At 30.0% G+C, this 27,242-nt stretch overlaps 1 protein-coding gene and 1 long non-coding RNA gene across 2 annotated transcripts; both read right to left on the reverse strand.

Annotated features, from left to right (window-relative positions):
* Nucleotides 1-8,267: 8,267 nt before the first annotated feature.
* On the reverse strand, nucleotides 8,268-12,653 carry LOC123657778. The gene is made up of 5 exons (XM_045593292.1): nucleotides 12,599-12,653; nucleotides 9,028-9,150; nucleotides 8,880-8,954; nucleotides 8,616-8,763; nucleotides 8,268-8,536 (listed from the first exon to the last, which is right to left on the reverse strand). The coding sequence occupies exons 1-5, from the start codon at nucleotides 12,602-12,604 to the stop codon at nucleotides 8,355-8,357; spliced, it is 534 nt and encodes a 177-aa protein (XP_045449248.1). The 5' UTR covers nucleotides 12,605-12,653; the 3' UTR covers nucleotides 8,268-8,354.
* A 4,139-nt stretch (nucleotides 12,654-16,792) lies between these two features.
* On the reverse strand, nucleotides 16,793-22,174 carry LOC123657857. The gene is made up of 3 exons (XR_006743785.1): nucleotides 22,114-22,174; nucleotides 17,501-17,618; nucleotides 16,793-17,315 (listed from the first exon to the last, which is right to left on the reverse strand). It is a non-coding gene; the product is annotated as an uncharacterized LOC123657857 (long non-coding RNA).
* Nucleotides 22,175-27,242: the final 5,068 nt, after the last annotated feature.

Consider the following 27,242-nt stretch of genomic DNA (forward strand, 5'->3'; position numbering starts at 1 on the left):
CAGCTTAAATTGGCTTGTTTAATAAGAGTCTCATATTATAAAATGCCTCTGGGAAATAGCTAGTACCATTTATATAAAGTTAAATATAGGTACACTGAGTGTTACAAAACTAAAACTCGTATAATTTAAGTTTCATGAGCTAAAATAGAGTAAATCGGAAGAATATACGCTAAAATCATTTTATGGATTTTTATTCACTAAAATTGCGAGTTGCACTGATAAATCGATAACTTTACATCACTGGCTCACAGCACGAAAGGTTACGAAAAGAATAAAAATTAAAGATATACCCACCTAATCAATTTTTCTCAATACATGTGGTATTCGCCCAACAGCTTTTCCTCTCGAATAATTAATATTAGAAATAAATAGTTACAATCAATTCGATAAAAAGGGGAATACCCCACATTTTTTCGATAGGTTTGCCTATGAAGGAAAAAAAAGTTCCAGAATAGTTGAAAAGCGTGAATTCTACCTAAATATACCAAATATTTTTTACCTACTAGATATTGTTACCGGTACCTCGAAATCTACCAAAAAAGTAGAAATCTATTAAATCACGCTGGTGTCAGTGGTCTCGTACGTCATTGAGCGTGTTTCACTTAACGCCTACAGTGCCATCGGCCACGACCGCTGAAATTGCCGTTCACTAAATCACTTTCACCCCCATTAACGTAAAAAACGCCACAGGCATTGTAGGCGAATTTTGTAATTAGAACGCATATTTGGGTGCTGTCAGGTGTCAGCTGTGTGCTATCAATACGGTGGCATGGTGGAGTCGAAAACATGCAGATGTGGGGGTTGTGAGTGAATATTTCACATGGATTGGAGTATGTAGCCTAACATGGATTCCTGGGAATTTATTGTTGCGTTTTTGCCAAATCTAATGAAAGACAACATTCTGACCCACCTATGTTTTGTGCATGAAGTGGGTGTTATGTGGAAGCAAACAGTGACGTCATCTATGATGTCGAGCAAAGAGCAACACGGAGGGGAGTAGCCATGTACAGGCGTTCCCCTCTGTCAAGGTATAAGGCCAAATGGCCATATGCGTACAATAAAACTAGTTGCAGCCGCACTGATCACTAGACTAAATCTAGTTGCGCGATTGAATCAACGTCATTCAAAAAATGCCAAATTGTTCTGTTTTTTGCTTCAAAAAAAGATCTGCCACGTCAAATTTACTAAAAACATGGCGTTACCTTTCATACGTAAGTATTTTTTAATCACATTATTACTTGTATACTTCTTTTAAACCTTTTATAAACTTAAAAATTACAAATATTATCGGTCGTGTTGACTCGATTTGTTTACCAACATAGGCCGCTTGCCCTCATACAATATGCGGATCGGTCGAGCGACTGATCGGATTCTATTTCCGAGAAGTCACTGTCGCCGAGCGATAGTGTTGTTACCGGTTTGTTTGTAGATAGTTATCTCATCATTTTTGAGATTTTGATTTATTTATAATATAATATTGCTAGCTTTTTTTAATAAACATAGTTATATAATAAAATTGCATTAAATTAAATATAATACGCATATTACGAGTATTAATACATTTTACTAGAATTACTTAATGTGAACTTCGACCATAATGTTTTATATAAAAATTTGGCAGGTTTTCTGAAAATCCAAATTTAAGGGATACATGGAAAAAAATTGTAATAACAGACAGACCTGGACGCCCACAAAAAATAGTGTAATTTGTTCAGATCATATCAATACCACTAACTTTCAAGTGTTGGCGAACAATAGAAGGATTAGTCGAGGGCACCAAACCAACACTAACGCCACACTGTTTGTGTCCCGTAAGTTTTTTTTTTTTTGTCTCATGTACAAGGTAATCAAGATAATTATGGTTCACCTTAGTCATAGTAGTGAAACGAAACTTAAATTTGTCAACTTTGAAAATTAACAATGTTAAATCCATCCTTTCAGAGTCATCAACAAATCATTCAATCTAGCAGATGACAGGCTATCATCTTATGATGCCATTAGTGCTACGCTCCCAATTCCTGATTCGTTGACATCACAGTGTACATCATCAACTCCTCAAAATGTGGGTTAATTTTAAATCGTTTATTGTAGACTGGCATTGTTTGGCACAACAACTTTTTTTTTTTTTTTTTTTTTTTTTTAGACCCCCACACTTGGGTGTGAGACTGTCCTACTCTACTCAATCATTCCAGTTCTCGCTATTATTCCTCTCGTACTTTCATTCAACATACTAGTTCTTTCTGTCATTCTGTCCTCATTCACACACTGGGTGGGTTCCCATCTAATCTATTTCTTACTACTATATTACTAAAACTAATAGACACTTGGGAAATAAGTGGGGTTTGGGTACAATGATTTTATTTACATTTTTTGTTTTCTTAATTCTATTTTACTTTATTACACTAGTTTTACATTCATAGGTTCTTACATACTTATTATTACTTCTAATAAAAATTACACTAATTTTTACATGTGGAAGCTATTCTAATTTTTATTCTATTCCTACTTACATCTTATTTGCTTATGTTATACTATATATACAATTATATTTAGAAAACATAATTTTCTAGGTCTTATTTCTAATATTAACAGCTTTAACTATTTTCCTGCAATACTGTAGGAACAGTTCTCTACTTGTCTTATTTTTAATTAATTCGCACAAGTTTCCTTTTATCATTTGTACGCCTATTTCATTTTCTAAACGTAGCCTCTCGTAGGCAAATATTGGACACTCCAGGAGGACGTGGAGGACGGACTCGGTGCACCCAGGGTCGCAGACGCACGACGGACTCTCCTTACACTTGAAACGGTACAAGTATTCGGAGAATCCGCCATGCCCCGTCAACGCCTGGGTGGGCACAACAACGTTGCACCAAACGTATTGTGACATAATTATAATAGTTAGACATATGCTGTCGCGACACTTTTTAACCGACTTCCAAAAAGGGAGGAGGGTCTCAATTCGAGTGTATTTTTTTATGTATGTTACTTCAGAACTTTTGACTGGGTGGACCAATTTTGATAATTTTTAATTTAATAGAAAGCGGATGTTTATCATGTGGTTGCGCTTAAATTTCATCGAGATCTGATAACATCTTTTTGAGTAACCTTTGATAACGCGTATATATTACATATATTGTATTACTTGTCGATGTAATTGAAGTCAGTTTTGTTTTTCGTTTACGAGCAAATACAATTATAGTAGATAATGATGTATTCTACAAAGTCTTACTACATTTTGTATTTCTATTATCATTAGTTTTTGCAGCGCACGCAATGTAAGGAGTTTTTTAGGTTATTTTTTTAACCCTTGGGTTACATTATTGGAGTTTTAGTAAAGATCTCTAATATTTTTAAAAATATAGTATAACCTATGTCGCTCAAGGATAGTGTAGTTTCTCAACGATGAAATAATTTTTTGAATCGGTCCAATAGTTTCGGAGCCTATTCAATGCTAACAAACAAACAATCAAATCTTTACTCTTTATAATCGTTTATTTTACATGAAGATGTTTGATTTGTAGTATATAATAAATTAAGTCTATTTTTATAATAACATCTTACCTTATTATCACTTTAAAAATCTTATTTCCATAACCGAGTACTTGAATTTATCGATAATACATATCGACATTTGTTACAACCACGGCTGTAAGCAACTTGTCAGTGTAGTTGCGGCGTGTCATCTATAATATAATAAAATAATTTTTAACAAAAACAAAAACCGACTTCAAAAAGAAAACTAAAAAGTGAAAAATAAATTTACTTAGTACAAAGTAATTCGTATTTTGATTTAGTTAATCAGAAATGATTAAATAAATATTTTATAATTTTGAAGTCGGTGCCAAGTAAAACAATAACTACTCTAGTATCTACTCGTAAGTTGTATTTAGTTTTCTTTCATAATTTGTTTCATTGACTATTAGGTTGAATACTGTGATTATTCTGTTATTGTTTTGACATATCTAATAATATTTTTTGAACTTGTTTGTTGTGTGTGTGTTGTTTGTATCTGTTATTGTAGCCAGGTTGTTGTAGTATTTACTTGGCACCAACTTCAAAATTATAAAATATTTATTTAATCATTTCTGATTAACTAAATCAAAATACGAATTACTTTGTACTAAGTAAATTTATTTTTCACTTTTTAGTTTCCTTTTTGAAGTCGGTTTTTGTTTTTGTTAAAAATTATTTTATTTTACAATTTTTAGTGATGGGTAGACCTAACAAGGATGCTTTTTCTCTTATGTCGGGGGTTCGGAAACATACACAATACACAAGCACAAACACCCAGATCATGACAAACATCTATATGGCCAATACAAATGTCTGTCGTGCGCGGGGATTGAACCCACTAACGCCAGCGCAACAGCCGGTGCTGTGACCGCTGCGCTAACGCGTCGACATACTATGAGTAAAGTTCGCTATCAGGTGTACGTAATAACAACCGGGACTGACAGCCTAGCGTGTAGCGAGGCTAGGTTGGGAGAACCACAAGGATTAACAACTAGACTGAAAATAAATATTTGTATAAACATAAATATCCACTCCGAGCGGGAATAGAACCCGCGACCGTCAAAGCGGTCGTCAAACAGCAAAAGGTAACTGCTGTAAATTGTTGAGAAATTCCCTCGAGTGTTTATGGGCTCCATCATCAAACCTGGTCCTGCGACACAGATGATCACACAGCAGGTAATTGCTATAAATCGTTGAAAAGTTCCCTCGACTATCTTTCGTCTCCGTCATCAGACTTTAATGGCACTTGTAACTCATATAGGTGCAAAGGTCTCATCAATAGAAACGAATTAAGTTCAAACAGCAGGTAATTGCTATAAATCGTTCAAAAGTTCCCTCGAATATCTTTCGTCTCCATCATCAGACTTTAATGACACTTGTAACTCATATAGGTGCAAAGTTCTAATCAATAGAAACGAACTGAGTTCAAACAGCAGGTAATTGCTATTAATCGTTGAAAAGTACCCTCGACTATCTTTCGTCTCCATCATCAGACTTTAATGGCACTTGTAACTCATATAGGTGCAAAGTTCTAATCAGTAAAAACGAATTAAGTTCAAACAGCAGGTAATTTCTATAAGTCGTTGAAGAGTACCCTCGACTATCTTTCGTCTCCATCATCAGACTGAAATGGCACTTATAACTCATATATATGCAAAGTTCTCATCAATAGAAACGAATTAAGTTCAAACAGCAGGTAATTGCTATAAATCGTTAAAGAGTTCCCTCGACTAATTTTTGTATCCATCATCAGACTGTAATGGCACTTATAACTAATACGGGTGCAAAGTTCTCATCAATAGAAACGAATTAAGTTCAAACAGCAGGTAATTGCTATAAATCGTTAAAGAGTTCCCTCGACTAATTTTTGTATCCATCATCAGACTGTAATGGCACTTATAACTAATACGGGTGCAAAGTTCTCATCAATAGAAACGAATTAAGTTCAAAAAGAAGGTAATTGCTATAAATTGTTGAAGAGTTCCCTCGACTATCTTTCTTCTCCATCATCAGATCGACTCCAGACCTTTATTAAATAGTAGTGCTTTATAGTGCTTAATGAAAACATGATTAAATTTACTAGTCACCCTTACGATTTTTGAAAGTTTCTCTCGATTTCTCTGGGATCCCATCATCAGATCCTGGTTTCCTTATCATGGTACCAAACTATGAATATCTCCTTTCGAACAAAAAAAGAATTATCAAAATCGGTTCATAAACGAAGAAGTTATCTCCGAACATACATAAAAAAAAAATATATATACGGTCGAATTGAGTAACCTCCTCCTTTTTTTGAAGTCGGTTAAAAATGAGTCGCTGAATGTGTTGCTAAGCGCAAAACTCGAGAACGGTTGGACCGATTTCGCTAATTCTTTTTTTTAAATATTCCTTGAAGTACGAGGATGGTTCTTACGGAGAGAAAAATTAAAAAAAAAAAAAAAATTTAAAATTTTCAGAAAAAGTCTAAAAACAACACTTTTCTATACTCCCATACAAAGGATTTGTGATAATACTTAAAAGTCACTGTTAGGCGATACGAAGTTCGCCGGGTCAGCTAGTTATACTATAATGACACAGAATGTATCTATGTGTGTGTAACAAATGTAAGTGTGTTTTTAATTTAGTATGTGTGAGTTTCGTAGTGATAGACGATTATTTTTGTCTGTGAATTAAATAAAGTAAGCATGTGTGTAATTTCCCCCCGCAAAAAATGCCAGACAGTTTTGTATCGGTAATAATTTTTAACAAAAAAAAAACCGACTTCAAACAGGAAACTAAAAAGTGAAAAATAAATTTACTTAGTACAAAGTAATTCGTATTTTGATTTAGTTAATCAGAAATGATTAAATAAATATTTTATAATTTTGAAGTCGGTGCCAAGTAAAACAATAACTACTCTAGTATCTACTCGTAAGTTGTATTCAGTTTTCTTTCATAATTTGTTTCATTGACTATTAGTTTGAATACTGTTAATATTCTGTTATGTTTTGATATATCTAATAATATTTTTTGTACTTGTTTGTTGTGTGTGTGTTGTTTATATTTCTTATTATAGTCAGGTTGTTGTAGTATTTACTTGGCACTAAGCGGTCGTCAAACAACAAAAGGTAACTTCTGTAAATTGTTGAGAAATTCCCTCGAGTGCTTATGGGCTCCATCATCAAACCTGGTCCTGCGACACAGATGACCACACAGCAGGTAATTGCTATAAATCGTTGAAAAGTTCCGTCGACTATCTTTCGTCTCCATCATCAGACTGAAATGGCACTTATAACTCATATATATGCAAAGTTCTCATTAATAGAAACGAATTAAGTTCAAACAGCAGGTAATTGCTATAAATCGTTAAAGTGTTCCCTCGAATAACTTTTGTCTCCATCATCAGACTGTAATGGCACTTATAACTCATACAGGTGCAAAGTTCTCATCAATAGAAACGAATTAAGTTCAAAAAGCAGGTAATTACCATAAATTGTTGAAGAGTTCCCTCGACTATCTTTCTTTCTTGCTTTATAGTACTTAATGAAAACATGATTAATTTACTAGTCACCCGTACGATTTTTGAAAGTTTTCCTTGATTTCTCTGGGATCCCATCATCAGATCCTGGTTTCCTTATCATGGTACTAAACTAGGGATATCTTCTTTCCAACGAAAAAAGAATTATCAAAATCGGTTCATAAACGAAGAAGTTATCTCCGAACATATATAAAAAAAAAATATATATATATATATATATATATATATATACTCAATTCGACCGTATATATATATATATATATATATATATATATATATATATATATATATACGGTCGAATTGAGTAACCTCCTCCTTTTTTTGAAGTCGGTTAAAAAAACGCCAGGGCTACTCCCCTCCGTGTTGCTCTATGGGTTAAACTTAATTGAGCTCTAATGAGTAATTTTCGCGCTATGTATTAGAATGCATATTTGCTTGACTATTTTTTGGTCGACCTACGTTGTTATTATACCGTATAACTTTTCACTGTGTATACCGATTTTGATGATTCTTATTTTAATCGAAAGCTGATGCACTTTTTTTACTGTACTTTTTTTGTAATGTTTGATGGCGCGTATTTAACTACTTCGGTGAATATCGATCAAATGATGTTACATGGCCACATCTATTATAACTTAGTGAGTTGTCTTATCCACTAATATAGCAGTTTATTCTTTATAAATAATTTTGATGATTCTTATTTTAATTCAAACCTGGTGCGTGTCTTGTGGTCTCATTTAAATTTGATCGAGATCTGATAACTACTTTTCGAGTAATCTTTGATAACGCGTTTTTACTTGACTAATTTTTCGTCTACCTACGTTGTGTTATTGTTTTGTATTTGAAGTCGTTTTTTTTTCGATTGCGAGCAAACACAATTATTCAAAAAGGTTTTTTTTACTTAATTATAATTTAATATTAATATTATGGTTGCATAAGTTTATTGCGGTAGTCCTAATAATAAAATCGATTTAATAATGTCTTGGTCACAGCTTATTTTTTTATTGGGATAGGGCATAACAGGAAATATTTCGATCAAAATCTGGAACATCTCGATTGGGAAGTACCAAATAATTAAGTTGGACTTGTGTTCCTGTGGACCTGTTGTGCTACAGCTAGTTGAAATAGAAGCGACAAGTATGTTCAACTACACATCAAATACAACGGGAAAAGTTAAATTCAAAACAATTGGCACTATTTCAAATGTTGTGGTAATTAAAATAAAATAACTTGATTTCCAGATTAATTTTAATTATTATTAGTGAACATTTTTTTAACATATCAACTTTTTATCAAATCCGGAAGATCATTAATGTATAATTCAATTCTTCAATAGTAATTTCATGTAGAAGTTTTGTATCATTAGAACTGTATAAGATACAATTCGAGCCGCAAATGTGATCATAATTGGAAAATTAACGGAACATACGACTGCTGATAACTGGAGTTGTCTTGTATGTACTAAAGCTAACATGGTTTTGACCTGACTGCGGTAATCTGGATCTATGAACAAAATCGTTTCAGGTAAAATTAAATTGAATTAGGTAAAAAAAAAATACTCAATCACCATAATGTTTGATACCTAAATCATTGTAAATCAAAATATGTTCCAAAAGCAGTTGAGTTTTTCTTCGTTCTTGAATAAGTCTTTCGCTGATTCCAGTTAGAAGCAGTGACCGAATATTTGAGAAGGCATAAAAGTACAAATCCGTCCTGACTTTATGAGTACTCTGAAACAAGCATTATATCAATTTGTAGTACCTATCGACCAAGATAATTTTTGTTGCTTCGTACCATTTGTTCAAAATAATCTTAAAACATGAAGAACATACAACGTGTTCATTACCTTATAAGTCGGTGAAATAGATCTACAAATCGTAAGTAGCGTGGTTATGAGCCATTCATTGAACATTAAGAAAATCTGTAAAAAAATGTACTTAAATATTACGTGCGGCTATGATTGTGTCCATTATTAATTTCACTAAAAATATTACCTGCTTCGCGTAGATTTTGTTAAAAAAATATATACAGTCAGAGATTTTATCATATATTTGCATGAGTTCAAACCAACAATAGCCATTATTGGATTCTGTGTATCTCGGATCACTGAGCATTTTCTGAAATAACAAGAGATGATTAATGCAAAAAGTGGAATAAAAAATATCTGCTAGTTTTAGTAAAAATGTAAAGTGTATAATTTTATTGAATATAAAATATTTTGTTGTTTTTTACCAACTTACATTAATAAAGTATGCCAAGGAATCGTCTGTAAATATAAGTTTCTTTGATGACGATATATTATCTCCAAGTTTCTTTCGTAAAATAATATTAAAATTTAATAAGCATATATAAATGATACTTGCGAAAAATATACAGATATTTCCTTGTAATAATAGAATTACTAGCGTAATATCATTCACGATACTCAATAATTCAAATTTGGAAAATGCAAATGTAAACGAAATAAGGAAAATTGGTATTAAAGTTAATACAATAGAAAATATTCGCCTCTTGATAAAGAGTGTTTTTGTTATTTGATAGTGACCGTCAATGCTGTCAATCGTTTCTATTAATTTAATATAATAGTAACTATTGCCAAATGAAGTACTAAACAAATCATATATATTTTCTAAGCATTGAAATATTATAAAAGACTTTGTTATTATATCAAAAGGCAAATCTGTACCCACTTGACGAAAATTTATTGATTTGACAAATGTACTAAAAGGAACGAATACTAATATTACAACAGCGCAATAAAATTTATTGTAAACGTTAAGTTTCTTTATACCATTTTTGCTATAAGTAAAACAATTCAAAGCAAATAAAGATGAAAAATACGTAAGAGGTTTCAAGGCATATGCGATTGAATACTTATTAACTCTTTTTCTTTTAGTAAGATTATTATTATTATTTAATGTTATTGTAAACGCGTTTCTATTCACAAACAATGGTTTATTATTAAAATATTCAATAATGAAATCATTTTTATACAGCATTGCCAGACGTCTATCACGATTTATTCTAGAAGAGTACTGATTCAAAATAATTTTATATTTTCAACGTATTTCATTACTTTTAGTAAAATTGAATTCATTCAATTATAATCAATCAGGCAACGATCAAAAACTGATAATATCATATGGTAATATACAATTTAGATTTTATCGTATTTCTAATTACATCAATAAAATAAATAGCATGATTCAACGAATTTGATGCTAATTTAATAAATATTATTCTTGTTTAAATCGGCGTAGCGTAAGAAATATAGAAGCACTTGAATTTGTACCAAGATTGTGTTAATTGATAACAAATGTAGGGCAGGTGACAACATGCCCATTGTTTTTCTGGCTCAAAACGCCACATCGGTTTTTTTCACGATAATAAGTAGGTTTATTTATTAATAAAACGACTTCAAAAAAGGAGGGTCTCAATTCGGCTGTATTTCCATGTGTTTTACGTCTTATCTTACTTTTCACCGAGAGTACCAATTTTTATGATTCTTGTTTTATTCGAAAGACGTAGTTTATTGTGTCCCATTTAAATTTGAACATGATCTCATAGACATATGACAAATAGTTTTTGAGTTATCTTAATGATGTGTATTTACATACAAAAATGTATACCTATACACAAAATTTTCAGATAATTTGAAAAAACGGGAGATTTTTGCGTTTCGGGCTTATACAGATATAATCTTATTAATTATGTAATAGATATACCTCCTACTTACTTGTTTTTTTTTTAGTAGATATATTTTTTATGTTTTTATTGAACACTTACTATCGGACCATTTCATTATTAAAGCTTAAGATCATGGGTAAATTTTTGTAAAGGTCAAATATTTTAAGCCTTTTAATCTTTTTCGTATACAGCAGTCAATTTTAAAATAAAATTTAGCATTTGACAGTTTACTGGTACTCATTAACGATCGTCAGTTTCGATTCTTGGTATAGCTTTATGTCTTTATAATAATAACACAGCTGAATTATTCACGCTATCGTATAATATTTTATTTTATACATTTTACGACTGAGCTAATGACATTAAAGAACACTTTTCTTTCAAGAATATGACATTCTGTTCTTAATCGTATTTTATTTATAACTAGCTGTGCTCGCGACTTCGTCCGCGTGGAATAGTGACTTTAAATGTTCAACGTGGCATAAAAAAAATTGGCATAATTTTTTTAGTTACTAATCGATTGACATGAAAAAAACACTAAATTCTAAGCTAAGCTTGCCACAATATATTAGTAAAAACGACATCTAAATCGGATAAGCTGTTTCTGAGATGGACAATTATTGTTTTGGGTGCTATTTGAGTTGATAAATGTCCAAATAATATTTTTTCTCATGAATCTTAAGTGTACAGCAACCGCAGTTACATTTTTATTATATGTATTGATAAGCCGATGTGATAGGTAATACGAGTCGTAATAATGTGGACCATAATGACCAACTTTAGGATTGCAACAATAAAATAGTTCAAAAAATACTCAATCTGGTTCAATTTCATTTATTATATATTTCAACACAATATTTTTGAGAACAATTTTGCTCCAATCAGAAACGCGAAGTACGTCTAGGTATATCAATTATACAAAAACTTATCTATACATATAATAAAATGGTAGGAAAGTCAAAACTGTACATTGAATATTTTTTAAAAAGAATACTTGGGTGTGATCTACAATCGATACCGAAGCCAAAAATATAGTTCTTAGAATTTTTGTTTGTCTGTGATAAACTCAAAAAGTACCGCATGGATTTACTTCAAATTTGGCACGAATATTATTAAGAAGTCGGGTCAACATATAGGCTACATATTATCATGCTATCACCTACCGGGAACGAGCAGTGAACCTTTATTTCTTCAACGCATTCTGTAACAACGTGTAATCTAACGACGCATATTTGAATGTTGTTGTTATTATGTTAATAACCATGCTATATAAGCTAGCTTCATACTATAAAAATCACGAAATACAAATAACTAACCCGATAAACATAATTAAATGAATATAAGTAAATAAGTCAATTTTAAAGCAGCGCCATCTATGACATTTTTCTGTAGATATGAAATGGAAAGAAGATACATGTAAATGAATGTTATTTTAAAAGGTATAATCATAGGTAGTTTTGGTCCTGTATAGCGCTTACGCAGATGACATCGCGGACAGCAGCTAGTTTCCCATATAATCTTCCTGAAGCAAAAAAAATATATTTTATTATTATTATAACGTAACTGTTACTATATGTTGAAAATAATTCTAATTAATTCGAAAGGGTTTTTTTTTATTACGAAACAGACGGGACAAACTCGATATCAGCAGCATTATCCAAATGTGTTATATATCAGACTACTATACTTGAGATTTATAAATTATTATTAAATTTGTGACTAATTAAAACACGAATACTACCAACTGTTGAACAAAGTAATGTCACAAGTTCAGTTTACGCAAATTGGAAGGTTACTACTTGATATATACAATGTTGTACGTAAATTAGTCGTAAGGCGGAAGGTAGACACGTTCCTAACTCATACTGGGATACTTACAACCATAAGTAAATATATTGGTCCATACAATTTCGAAAAAACATTAAAATTATTGTAACATAAAAAAATTGATATTTTTAAATATTTAAGATGAACTGGATTTCCAAAGGTCTTTGAAGATTAAATTAATAAATTAAAAATATGTACGCCAGTTTATACGAACTTGCAAAACATTGATGTTGCAAAACAACATTTTCGTTACAGCTTAAGTGACTGGATTTTGTACTTGCAGGCGTTTACACTGAAACAATAAAAGTGATTTCTTAAACTATCTATCTATACATATAATAAAATGGTAGGAAAGTCAAAACTGTACATTGAATATTTTTTAAAAGAATACTTGGGGTGTGATCTACAATCGACACCGAAGCCAAAAATATAATTTTTAAAATGTTTGTCTGTTTGTCTGTATGTATGTCCGGGATAAACTCAAAAAGTACCGCATAGATTTACTTAACATTTGGCACGAATATTATCAAGAAGTCGAGTCAACATATAGGCTTCATATTATCATGCTATCACCTACCGGGAACGACCAGTGAACCTTTGTTTCTTCAACGCGGTCTGTAACAACGTGTAATCTAACGACGCATATTTGAATGTTGTTGTTATTATGTTAATAACCATGCTATATAAGCTAGCTTCATACTATAAAAATCACGAAATACAAATAACTAAGTCGATAAACATAATTAAATGAATATAAGTAGACAAGACAATTTTAAAGCAGCGCCATCTATGAGATTTTTCTGTAGATATGAAATTTAAAGAAGAAACGGGTAAATGAATGTTATTTTAAAAGGTATAATCGTAGGTCTTTTTGGTGCTGTATAGCGTTCACGGTCACCAACCCGCCTGCCCAGCGTGGTGACTATGGGCAAAACACATGAGTTCACGTTATTTTTGGCGTAAACTTGTGGAGGCCTATGTCCAGCAGTGGACTGTATAGGCTGTAATGATGATAGCGTTCACGCAGACGACGTCGCGGGCAGCAGCTAGTGAGTAAATATATTAGTACTAGTAGGTACATGTTAATTAAATGTCATTTTACCTTTTATATATTCCCAGTAATAAGTTAGTGGTAACCAGATTATAAAAATTGATGTTCGCTAAAATTCATAAGCTTTTTTTTCTTTAATTTTTATTATAATAATTTTACATCGGAAACTAATAAGAGAGGAACACTGTTACTATTTTTTTTTTCTACACAACATTAGCTAAATAATAAGTAATAAAAAATTAAATACCTAAGTAAAAAAATATAATACGTTTGCAGATAGTTTTTGACATTTTGAATTTATTTTGAGAGCCCGAAAATAGTATAATAATTTCAAGGGCATTATATAATTACAAAACAACATATTCTAGAACATTTTAGTGTTGTTATTTCAGTGTGTTCATTTAATTTAAATCGATTTATAAAGCGACGAGTTCGTTTATTCTTTAATATTTTGTAAAATGTAGAGTAAAAAAATGCTTACGATTAATGTATTTTAACGTCCAAAGTATTATTACTACCACAGCAATAATAAAAACGATTGTTATAATGCAGCTTATAATCTGACAAATGAGATTACATATGCAACTGAAAACAAACCAGATAGTATAGGATTTAATGAATTGCATTTAATTTATACCCAAGTATACACAAAGATAAAGTAAACAATGAATTTATATTAATTATTTTTAAATTTAGATAGTAGATTTTTTTTAAGTTTTATTAATAAATGTAAATAAATAGTAAACATGGTTACCATACACCAATCTTCTACGAATAACTAAATCGTCGAATACTAAGTATATTTACGTTTGTTTTTTTTTACGTATTCTTTTTTAAAAAATGTATTCATAACTTTTATTTTACAAATTAACAAAATCACTACACATTTAGATACTAATATAATGACTTTAATAAAAAAAAATTGGCATCTAGTTAATTTTGATGTTTAGTTGAGAAATTCGTTGATAAATATAATATTATACACACGTTCTAGGTAAATCAAACTTAACCACAATCAAGAAGTGTGGAACAAATCTTTAAAAATTTAATTATTTCAATTAAGGTAGAGTAAGTAGTTCTTATGAATGAAAGCATTTGTATGAAATTCATTCATTTGTATGAAAGCATTCAGTAATGAAATAAATTGAAGACCAACTTGTTGAAATTTATTCTTGCATAATTACTGAATATGACACAAAAAAAGAACAGAAACTTACCACATTGTGCGTCACTTTTATTTTTATAAGCATATAATTATTTTCTTAGTGTCAGTCACGAGCTACAGCATGCACAGTGCAACTGAATGTAAATTATGAGTACTAGAACAAAAGCAAAGTCAAGAGATGTACTTCTCTACATACTCGTATATAGTTTGAAAACAAATTAAAACTGTACATGGATGTGTTAAGAATAAATTTTCTTTAGACAATATTAAAGTGTCAACTTATTATGAAAAACTTATGTGTTGACGTGAAATTTTTAAAATAAGATTTTTTTTAAAATTAATACTAATATTATAAAGAAGTAATTTTGTAGGGATAATCCCCGAAACAACTAACCTAATCTGCAATTTATTTGTACATCAATTATCCTGTTGTTTTGTCGTATTAGGGAGGATTACAAGCTTATTAACGCTTTGAAAGCAAAATCTTGATTATAAATTTCAAGTAATCAAGTATCAAACGTAAAGGTAAACGAAACAGAAAAGATTACATAATTAAACTGTTTGCCATATTCTAAATTATTTTTTTCAATACTTCTACGATTATTGATGTAACGAAAGAACAAAGATCTTTTATGTAAGCGCCGTGTACTTTTATAAGTGATGAGTTCACCATAAACTGTTTTTCGAATATTTGAGCCCTAATTGTTAATAGCGAATAAGTCGTTGAAGTACCTTCATATGAAAGAATAATTTAATGATTACCGTCTCTATAATTAGTAACACCAGATTATTGGTATTAGTTGCTGTTATCACTGCAGAATAAGTGTTATCATTCACGTGCAAATCAATATTGATATGGGCGTAGATAATAGGAAACATTTCAAATTCACTTTTTTGCTTCATGGATAAAACAAAAAACAGAGAATGAAATGGATATACCTATCTAAATCATTGAAAAAAATTACTTTATTCAAACAATCTACAAAGGCACCTCTGAATCATCATTTTACAAATTACAATTATATTTGTTTTAAATAAATTAGTGGTGGTGACGCTACTGATTAAACTACCGACTATAATCGTCAAGAAATTCCGTAATTGCATAATTAATAATTAGAATAAAAAAAATGTCATTATTTCGTTTTTTTTTTTTGAATGAGTCTTACCTTGTTTAGCGAAACACTGACTTAATTACAATATTTCATTTTTAATATATTCTTAATTAATAATCTATGTACAATCCTATTATATTAAAAAAACCCTACTGAGATCTAATTGTTATAGAAATTCAAATAAATTTCTTTTAAATATTTCTCTCCGCTGACATTCAAATGTCTCTTCCAAGAAATATTTTTAATAAGTCTATAAATACAGTCTAAAAATGATTTTTTTTTTCAGTCATATAAAAACTAATTTCACAAGTCTCTATCACAGAAAGAAGGTAACAAGTAATACCTATTAATATTTTTATTATTAGATATATTCCAGGGCTATTAACAAGTAGAATAAAAAATTAATGAAAGTTTATCCACGATAATACTGAAAAAAAAAGAAAAACAAACAAACAATGATTTAGTCATAGAAAAAATTGTAATACAAGTATCCATTGTTGACATATCTTTTATAAGTAAATGATTGTGTATATATATCCCACTCTTGTTTAGAAAAAAATGCACGTATTATTAAAAAGTGCATTTGTAAAAAAAACATTCGATCGTAATCGTTTGCTTTTTGCGTAGGTATCATTACCAACATCATATTTTTGAATGCCAGAGTGAAAAACTTATTATACCTTACTCTCGAGATCTCAAATGTTGGCAAAATAATTTAAGTTTGGAAAAGTTTCAAATTTTGTTTAAAATAAGAAAGTGTACTTATTACTGTTATATCTTAAAAGAAGCTGCAAATGATTTAACATATATATGCAGCTTGAAAAGGATTTTTTAAAATTCATTTAACAGTATGAGTAGAAAACGGTAACAGAAGTGTGATATAAAAAAAAACAATAAAATATAGGGAACATTTTAATAAGAAATTTATTATTCGTAATAATTTACGCAGTTTAAAAATAAGTTGAAATGAGTCGGAAGAAAAAATTTGGAAAAAAAAAATCGAAAAATGCTATGAGGGATATAGAATAAATAGTATTGAATCATTTTTTTTAATTTTATATAAAATATATTAAGCGACGAAATACTTGATATTAATAACATCTTCACAATTAATTTATTATTGTGATATAAATTGTATTTAAGGCATTTTTGTGTGTTCATTAATTGTAGATACTTCTATATCATTTTTATAATATTTTATAGACGACTCAGCAGCGTAAATTAAAGTTAGTCAGTATATCTTCATTGATATAACAACAACCCTTAACGCTTATCATATTTTACAGTATTTTACAACCGCTTAAAAATAAATTACTTCTACAATAAGTTAACTAATTTAAATATAGTATTACATATTTTCCTTGTTCATTATGCTCCGTTACCCAATTTTAAGGTATCCCGTAGGATAGTCGGTGTAGTTGAATTAGACGTTCCTGAGTCCTGTAAAAAACGAAATTTCGTCAAAATTATACAATAAATAAATATTTTTTTTGAGATAAAAAAGTAATAAGATTTTTCTTTCCATTCAAAAAAGACGACATTTATTTACTAAACTAGTTATTTATTTCATTATTACCAATAATTGGTATTTTATTTTTATCATTGGTTTAATTTAGTTAACTTACGCCTGATGAAAAGATTATTCCCGTCAACCATAAAATGAGGAGGATGAAACCGACAATAAGTAGTACGGAAATAATAAAACTGATGATTTTGCATAGAAGACTGCAGACACACGTTAAGCTGAAAAAAAGTTTAATGAGATTATTCAAAAAGTTTGAACTGTGGCAAAACTTTGCGTATGCGGGTTATATTGTTCAATAGAGGATAGAGGTACTTTAAAACTAAGTGTAGACGTGTTGTTAATTAAAAACCTCTATTTTAATATTGCGTAAAGTATTTTTTTTTTAATACGCCCCTATAAACAATCCTACTACCTTACTTTTAATAACGAACCTACTTTGAAATTGTGTAGCATATATAGACTTTTATATTTTCTATAAAATGGCTATTTATGTCATCGATATTTATTTATATATTTTTCCAACTAAAAAATCCTGAGAAGAGTGTACGTAAATATTAAACTGGTCGGTTTTGTGAAATTAGAAGTCAAAGTTATAATTATTACTTGGTAGAAGTAGTGTCTTGTACGTAAGTGTATCCAATTGATTGAATGAAAAAAAAAATAGTAATTTTAAAGCATATTGTTTGTGACATAAAATAGTTTTGGTAATGGTTTTCTCTATTTATTACTAAGCGATTCATTAAAAATATATTTCAATTTATAAAAAAATATTAATAAATAAAGTTTTTTTTTTCTAAAAAAGGTCATTGAATTTGTCAATTAATATATTATGTAATTTCTTATGCTTAGTTGTAAAGTTTCGTTTGAAAATTAAATGACTCCAATTTTATGTAAATAATATTCTATTCCACAAAAACAATTCTCATCGGACTTGACAATTGTGTTGCTAATGTATACTCATTTTCGTTTATTGTAGTGATGACTAATCAGCTTAGACAATGTAGGACGGTATAGGTTGTTGGGGGATTCAAAATTTCCGTTTATTATGATAATGTATAAAAGTTAAAATTACGCATGTAAAAAATTACGCATGTGAGACATCTAACATAATCTTCATATATTTAATACAAAAAATTACAAATTTGTAAGCGAACAGCGTACCTGCTGTAGTAAAATAAAATGTAGATCTTACGGCCAATTTATGTTATTTTTTAATCGACATCCAAAAAAGAAGGATGTTCTCAATTCGTGTGTATATTTTTATGTTTGTTACCTTAGAACTTTAGACTTGGTGGACCGATTTTGATGTTTTTAGTTTTAATGAAAAGGTTATGTGTGTCATGTAGTCCCATTTAAATTTGATTTCGATCTAACAAGTAATTTTCGAGTTAAGTATTCTTATATATAAAAATGAATCGCAAAATGTGTTGCTAAGCGCAATACTCGAGAACGGTTGGACCGATTTCGATAATTCTTTTTTTAAAATATTCCTTGAAGTACGAGGATGGTTCTTACGGAGAGAAAAATTCTAAAAAAAAAAAATTAAATTTCCTGAAAAAGTCTAAAAACAACACTTTTCTATACTCCCATACAAAAGATTTGTGATAATACTTAAAAGTCAATTTAAACTTTAATACCATACGATAAAGTTTGTGTTAGGCGATACGAAGTTCGCCGGGTCAGCTAGTATCTAATAATGCGTTTATTACTTGACTATTTTTTCGTCCACTTACGTTGTATTATACTGCATTTATTTTTTGTACTGGGTTTAACGATTTTGATGATTCTTATTTTAATCGAAAGCTGATGTTTTTTTTGGTAGCATTTAAATTTAATCGAGATCTGGCTACTACTTTTTGAATAATCTTTAATAGTAATAGCTTGACTATTTTTTCGTCTACTTAGGTTGTGTTCTTATAGATGTACCTAATTGAAGTCGTTTTTATTATTGTTTTTGTATATTTAACTTTATTTGCTATGGTAGATAAAAAATAATGGACAAACAATTGATAAGGTGGTACGTAACATGCCATACTCATTGTATTTATCAAATGTATTAGTACACATATATAATATATATATGTGTAGGCTATGGGTAAACCTTAAAGATTTCTATATTATCTATTTCTTATCACATTAAACATAATATATTGTTATCAGAAACCTTCAAAAATCAATGTACGTACAAAACATACTGTTCTTGCAAATTGAAACGATAATTCTATATTTTTTGGAGATTTTCCAACAGTTCCTTATTTCGAGTTTTTGTATTTAGCTAATGCAATAATTATTAATATAAAATGTGTCTAACATTGGCTGATAAAGTCATTGAGCAAAAAAATACACATTGACTCGCATAGAATCTCATCCTTTTTCGTTTTCGGTGACGACAAAACTACGCACCACCATATTAACATGAATTACATTCTTTTGGATTTTTTTATAGTTAGATAGGCTTGCGTTTGACCAATATTTCACCATTTATTCATTGATGTTAAGTAAGAATGTAGTCTAGGACGGAGCACGCTTACTTAGAAGTAGCCTATTCACTCGCGACTTAAAGATCCCCAGATTGTAGCTATCCGGAAACACAGAAGTTAGTAGAGAGTTCCATTCTTTAGCCGTACGCATCAAGAATGTACTGGCGAATCGCTTAGTGCGTAGGGTATAGTGGGTATGTCAACCATATAACGGTGGCGTAACGCTATGCATCTATGCGTGCGTATTGCGTGGAAGGGGCAGGGAGGAATCAGTCGTGGAGTTCCTGCGCACACTCTCCGAAGTGTACCCGATAAACAACCGACAGGGCGGCCACCCTACGCCGATGACAAGAAGAGACACGTAGAGACGAAAAGAGACACGTCTGGGTCTAAATAATTAATAATAATTAATTTAACTGAAACGACCATTTTTAAATACGAGAATATATTTTAAATATACTAACACATGATAATGTAGCTAGATGTATAGGTATAATACATTTATATGTATTTTTGAACGTTTTTTTTCTACACAGTACATAGATAATAAGCGTTGAAAGATAATTAATGCACGTGAATAAATAACGTAATATTTTAAAATACATAAGTTTTATAGATAACAATTCATATTAATGTAATTGTGATCACGTTTTATTAAAATCTAAATGAGTCTTTACAATTCGATAAAATTAGTTCGACCCGAATAACTTTGTCACGTTTACGTTGTATGTCACGCCTTTAAATGTGGTAGGGCCCAGCAGGAAATATCCTGCTCAAAATCTGGAGTAGCCGAACGGTGGAAGTACTTTGAGCTTACAGAAGATCACAGCTAAATAATACTGCTTCAAGTTGTGTTGTGTTCCTGTGGTGAGTAAGGTGACCAGAGCTTCTAGGGGGAATTGCGGTTAGGGTCAGCAACGCGCTTGCAATGTTTCTGGTGTTGCAGGCGTCTATAAGCTACGGTATCGGTTACCATCAGACGAGCCGTAGCCTTGTGTACCTAGCTTGTATAAAAATAAAATAAAATTGTCAAGTCGGCTGTTTATTTTAGGCTACTTACCAAGGTTCGAGAACTCTCATGTTAAACAAAATTGTTTACGTTTATATGTAATTTCAATACATTTTTAAGTATTTGTTTAATATTTTGTACTAGCTGACCTGGAAAACTTTACACACCCATGTTTTCCCGTCGATATATTGATTTTCTTTAAAATTTTTGTTATACAGAAGGTCTGTATCCTGACAATAACGAACACAAAAATGGATTATCCAATTTGGTGCAAGCATGTAACTACTTACATACATTTCGATTATTCATTTTTATTTATACAGATTACATAATTTCTTTTGGTTCTACTTTTGCTTTCGAACACATGGAAACTTCATGTCCAGTCCGATATCGTTCCATTATCACTCGTGTAAGCTAATTTGTGCAATTAAGTATGTACGTGTACCTACTTGGTCAAATGTATGTAGCTTAATGTGATCGGTTTTACACATTGACGCATGAATGGCGTCAAAGTTAATTTGTTTTCAATGTATAATACTCGTATCGCTTTGTGTGTATATAAAAAGTGGAGGTAAGCGATATGGGTTAGCATAGTTTGTGGTTAGTCACGCATAAGTAAATATTTCGTTAATTAGTTGTTCACCTTTTTAATGATAATATGTGACGTCATATTTTATTATATATGTTACCGAATTTTCACAACAGCATTTTACAGATATTTTATTAGTCATTCTACAGACACTAAAATGTAGTTAATACAGGTTATTCTTGACAAAATTTACAAAGATTATAGTTAGTATAAGTTTCAAATTTTCAGTTTAAAACTTGTTTAACCTTAAAATTAATTTTATGTATTTAAGTTACTACTAATTACCAAATTTCTACACTTTTAAATTTTGTTAGTTATTAATAACATTAAATAAAAAAAATATGTAAATATAATAAAGACCAAAAAATATTTAAAGTTTTTAGAGTGTTTTTAAAATATAAGTGACGATGCAGTTAAATAAAACATAAAAAATGCCTTCGACCTTCTGAAGTAACGGTTAAACAGGCTTAGTACAGTAAGAGTGAAAGAGACAAATGAATCTCATACAATATCACACCGCAAACATTTTAATGTAATGTCGAAACAAAGAGGAACTGAAGTTGAAGATACAATCTTATATATTGTGTCTTGTGTTATATGTAGTGTTATACATGCTTTACAAAACTATTACTTACCACATTTTGAGTTAATTTATATGTCACGTGCAGTCACTAGTACCTTTCACGAGTAACTAAACGGTTGGGCGAGTATTGTGAATATTATTTAGGTAGATAAAAATGTCCGCATATATACGTTTATCGAGATTTATATCAATGGGAAAAAGTTGCAAAGCAAATGATTAGATTAGCTATTGTCTAATTTAATATGTGTAATGTGTATATAAGTAAAAATATTATTTTGTCTGCAGTAGTTATTTTTGCGTTGTACCTATTTATTTTAAAATTTTGAATGAAGTATTGATGAATGAGAATTTTATAAGTCCATAGTTTTAAAGTAGGTATAGTAAAAAAAATATAACACTATTTTGATCCATTTTTAACTTTTTTTACTTTTTTGCAGAATTGAAATTTTTTAAAAATTTCCAAATGTTTTAAAATTTTAGTTTTCTATATCCTGATATGCCGTAATATATGTAACCGAAATTTAAATCCTTTTTAAGAAGTATCTACTGTTCATAGAATGTTTGTTTGCTTCTTTGAAATAAGTGATACAGCTATGCTGTTCCTATCATTTTAAAACTATATTAACATAATTTAATTTAGATGTTGTGTTTGGTTGTTACAAGTATGTATTATTTTGGAGGGGGCTATATTTCTTACTGCCGTAACCACACAACCAAAATATCAATATACTTTGTTAATTAGCGATTCTAAGTACTGTTAAGTCTACTTGCATAAAAAATGACATTGATTATAATTAAAAAAAAAAATGTAATAAATGCTTCACGTATATTTATGAAGTATTTATCTTTAACAAATATTTTATGGGATTGGCATTACTCTGTAAACTGAGCCACTTTAAACCTATTTTTGCCTCGACAAAAAGTCCCCTAGTTAAAAACTATCAATGGTTAATATTTTTTTAATTAATATTATTAGGAAAAATTAAAAAGCATACTTAGCACTATGTAGAGGTGATGATTTGTATTAAATGTTATTGAGTCAGATTCAAAGGCCACGAAATTGTGTTAAATTGGGGGACATAATTAACATTAGTTTTAGGTGTATTATTTAATTAAGTCACAAATAAATTCCTCTGATATTTTCAGTAAAAAACCCATTAGATTTTAAACTTTATAAGTATAAAAAAGGAATTATTGTGAGATTTGAGCTTGTGATTGTTGAAATTTTGCCAGGAGACTGTTTGGTGACATGCAGGGCCTTGTTTTTTGGGCATTATAAAAACGTTTTTGATGTTATAAACTTTTACTTTAATGGATACATTGATCATCACTTCTCAATCTCAAAGTTTTCGAAGTTCTTTTGGCACGTTAGGGAAAATGAGAGTAAACGTTTAACGTTAATAAAACTTAATAAACGTAAAGCGCGCAAACACTGTCACAAAAAAGCGACACCCCGAAGTTAGCTAACCAATGAATGAGAAGTTAGTAGCGTGAAGTTAGCCAGACAATGATGTATAATTTCTTACGTGCGCACATAAGCACCCACACACTTTTTTAATTACACAAACGTTCAAAAATCAAGAGTATTAGGGATATTTCACGACTCGTTGTTTTTTAATAGTTTTAACATACATATTTTCTATATTCCTGATAATATTCTAAAAGAAATATCATATACTATTCTATGATCATATACTATTCTCTCCTTTATAATTCATACCTACAAGAACAAGAAATAGAGATTGAAAAATTTTTATCTTGTGGACTATAAGGCGAAAATAGGTTAAAGTTTATATTTATTGCCCTGCAATTATTAATTGTAAAGTTAGTTGATGTAAAAAGCTGTCAGAAAAAAAATCTTGGGAATATTTTATTTAATTAAAAATTGTAATAAATTAAAAATTAAAAACAAAAAGAAAATATTTTTAAGTTTTCACATAATGTGCAAATTATGTCATCGACCGAAAAATACAAAATTTTATTCTAATTACGAAAAAACGATGAAGCAATAATCTGTTACGCACCTTCCTATACATATAATTCTACGCTTCGATAGGTGAATATGTAAACATAAAAGTAGTGATAAGATAACTCTTTTCGGAATTACATTTTAGCATCTATGTACCTAGTATGTACCTACTATGTACCTACTATTGTTCGCTTCGAAAATACTTACGTGGAAAATATTATATGGTAGGTAGTATAATATATTAAAATATAGAATTGGTTGAGAAAGAAAGATAAAATTCACATAGTTTAAAGAGAAAAGAAAAAGTTTCCTAAAAGGATAACTTCGGCGCTTATTAACCGATTTTGATAGTTCTTTTTTTGTAGGGAAGAACATATCCTATGGGTGGTACCATGATAAGGAAACCAGGATTTGATGATAGTATCTCAGAGAAATCGAGGGAAACGTTCGAAAACCGTAGTGACGACTGGTGCGTTTGTTATTTTTTTTTCGTCTTCTTACGTTGTATTACTCGTCGATATAGGTATACTTCTAAATTGGTGTTATAATTATCTTTCAAATAGAACATATCGCGTTAAAATTACTGATACCCTCAGTGACGAAATAGCAATAACAGAAGGAACTGCACAGGGTTCAGTTTTAGGACCCCTTCATTACTTAACATATGTTAACGATCTTAAAAACGTTGTAAAAACCTGTGAAATGTATCAATATGCGGATGATACATGTCTTCTGTCGGCCCATCATGATATAAAACAAGCAATTGAAAAAATTCAATATGATTTTGACCAACTTTCAAAATGGTCCCATGATGTTGGCCTAGTAATAAATAGAGAAAAAACAAAAGCCATCTATATAAGCTCAACGCAAAATAGATTCTCTGGGGACATACAAATCACTGCACATAGCCATCAATGTTTTCATAATTCATATACTGGTACCTGCAACTGTAACCACATTGACTTTGTTAAAACTCAGCGTTACCTTGGTATTACTATAGATACTAACCTCAATTGGAAAGAACATATAAACAATGTCTGTGACAAATTACGTGCCCTTTTAGCCAAATTAACCATAATTAAACCCAAAATTCCATTCTCAATACTATTAATGTTTTATAAATCTTTAGGTGAATCTATTATATCTTATGGACTAAGCACCTACGGTCTTACATTTAAATCACATCTCGATAGAATCTATCATCTCCAATTACGAATCTTAAAAACAATCGTACCCATATACATAAGAAATAAATACAAAAACAACGCATTGAAATTATTTAACTACTGCAAAGTAATGCCAATACACACTAAAATAAAATATACATTATTAATAGAACAATATTTTAATTCAAACATTCAAATAAAAATGAGTCACTATAAATTAACAAGAAATATTACAAATCACACATTAAAAATACCTAGGCATATTAATTTTTATGGAAAACGTACGCTTGAATATATTATTCCTTTCCTAATAAATAATCTGCCATCGAATTTAAAAAAAAAAATTCAAAAAAATAACTATAAAAACATATTTAAAAAATTCTTTTTAGAACAACTTAAAGAGAGAGATTGACATGACCGCATTTATTATTTTTATTATGATTATTACTTTTTTTTAACCACTTAATGTTATTTTTTTTTCTTTCCAATTATATTCACATGTATAATAATCTATATTTGTATAGCTTTATATCATATTTTTATGTTAGTAAATAATATAGTATGTACTTTAGTATTATTACTTTAGAAACACAGTGCACTGTTAAACTATTCACTGTTTTTGCTGCACTGTTTATCACATAAATTGTATCTTTTTTTCTTCTTTAAATAAATAAATAAATAAAAAAAAAATAATAAAGGTATGTAATTGAAGTCGGTTTTTCCGTTTACTAGCAAACGCAATTATGTCTTTCAGTCTTTGCGTGTGGTAGTTAATTTCTCCTATAATCGTGACATCTATATTAGCATTACCACTTTAAGAATTTTCATAGATATTATTTATAATTGCATATTGAAATTAAAAATTAACGCTGTTAGATAGAAAACCACACATGAACGTAAAAAGAAATATGTATAATGTATATATTCATAGGTGAGGTGAAAACAGCGAAAGCAATTACGGCAAAAAAAAAGCAAAAAAAAATTTAAGCCTCTAACTCTCGCGGTCTCGTTGGCAGAGAATAGTTACACTACATCCGCGATGAAACCGTCGGCATTGTAATAAAAAAGTTTTGTATATTTTTTTAACTTTTTCCATTAGAGCGCATTCCCTCGAGGGAGGTCGTTCGCGTGAGAATGAGCAATTTCCTCCAGACCGCCACGATTTCGATCTGACTTCCTGTCTGAGTAGCGATTTTAAAATATATAGAATCGCTTAACGTTAAATTAAATATAAGAACAAACATGACTTTAGTATGTCAGCGAAATTCTTACAAAGTAGGATAATTTGTGTTTATGTGTATGCATAAGTGGCTTTACTTTTTTACCAAACCTATTATTAGCATTAGCACCAGTTGTTGTTAGTGCTATTTGACGGATGACGAGTTTGCGGGATGTTTTTCATAAGAAAGACTACGTCACATTATGTTTAAAAGAATATAATGTAGGTATATTCAAAAGAATATCAATTGTTTTGATATAAGTAAATAGTAATAATCTCACTGTCAATACGAGAAGGAATAACAAAATTGTAACTCCACGTTTCCGACTACGCTAAGTAAACGTCTCTTTTTGGCGTTATTGAAATTGTCTGAAAATAAATTTAGAGTTTGTATTATAAGAAACTAATAGCTAAAGCTTATTTATTATTCGGTGCAGGAATACATAGATGATTAAGATGTATGGACTTAGTGACGCTGTATTTCATGCAAGATATAACAAATTTGTATAAAAACACAGTTTATATTTTTTAAAGAGTAACTGTGGAGTTTCTTGTCTGTTCTTCTCTACAGAATTTGCATTTCAAACCGGTGGTAGCTTTACTTTTAAAAATAATTAAAAAATTTCATTTGTAAAATAATATCTCGTTATTAGTCACATATATTCTGATATGCCAGTAAAAGACGAATCAGTGGTAATTCAAAACAAAAAAAGGTTACATTAAAGTTTCTAAATTGTCTTTTCAACACATTTCCTTACAAATGTGTGTTTTTGTAACAAATATATTCGAGATAATATATGTTTCAACTCTCCTATAGCACTGTTTTA

This window comes from Melitaea cinxia, chromosome 11 (assembly GCF_905220565.1).
Source record: "Melitaea cinxia chromosome 11, ilMelCinx1.1, whole genome shotgun sequence".
Lineage (NCBI taxonomy): Eukaryota > Metazoa > Arthropoda > Insecta > Lepidoptera > Nymphalidae > Melitaea > Melitaea cinxia.

Excerpts from the sequence above, each read along its gene's own strand:
- LOC123657778 (XM_045593292.1), bottom strand. Across the intron at positions 8,955-9,027 it reads ACAAAATCTACGCGAAGCAG|ATTTTCTTAATGTTCAATGA; the intron begins GTAATATTTTTA and ends ATTTTTTTACAG. Across the intron at positions 8,764-8,879 it reads CTATTTCACCGACTTATAAG|AGTACTCATAAAGTCAGGAC; the intron begins GTAATGAACACG and ends TGCTTGTTTCAG.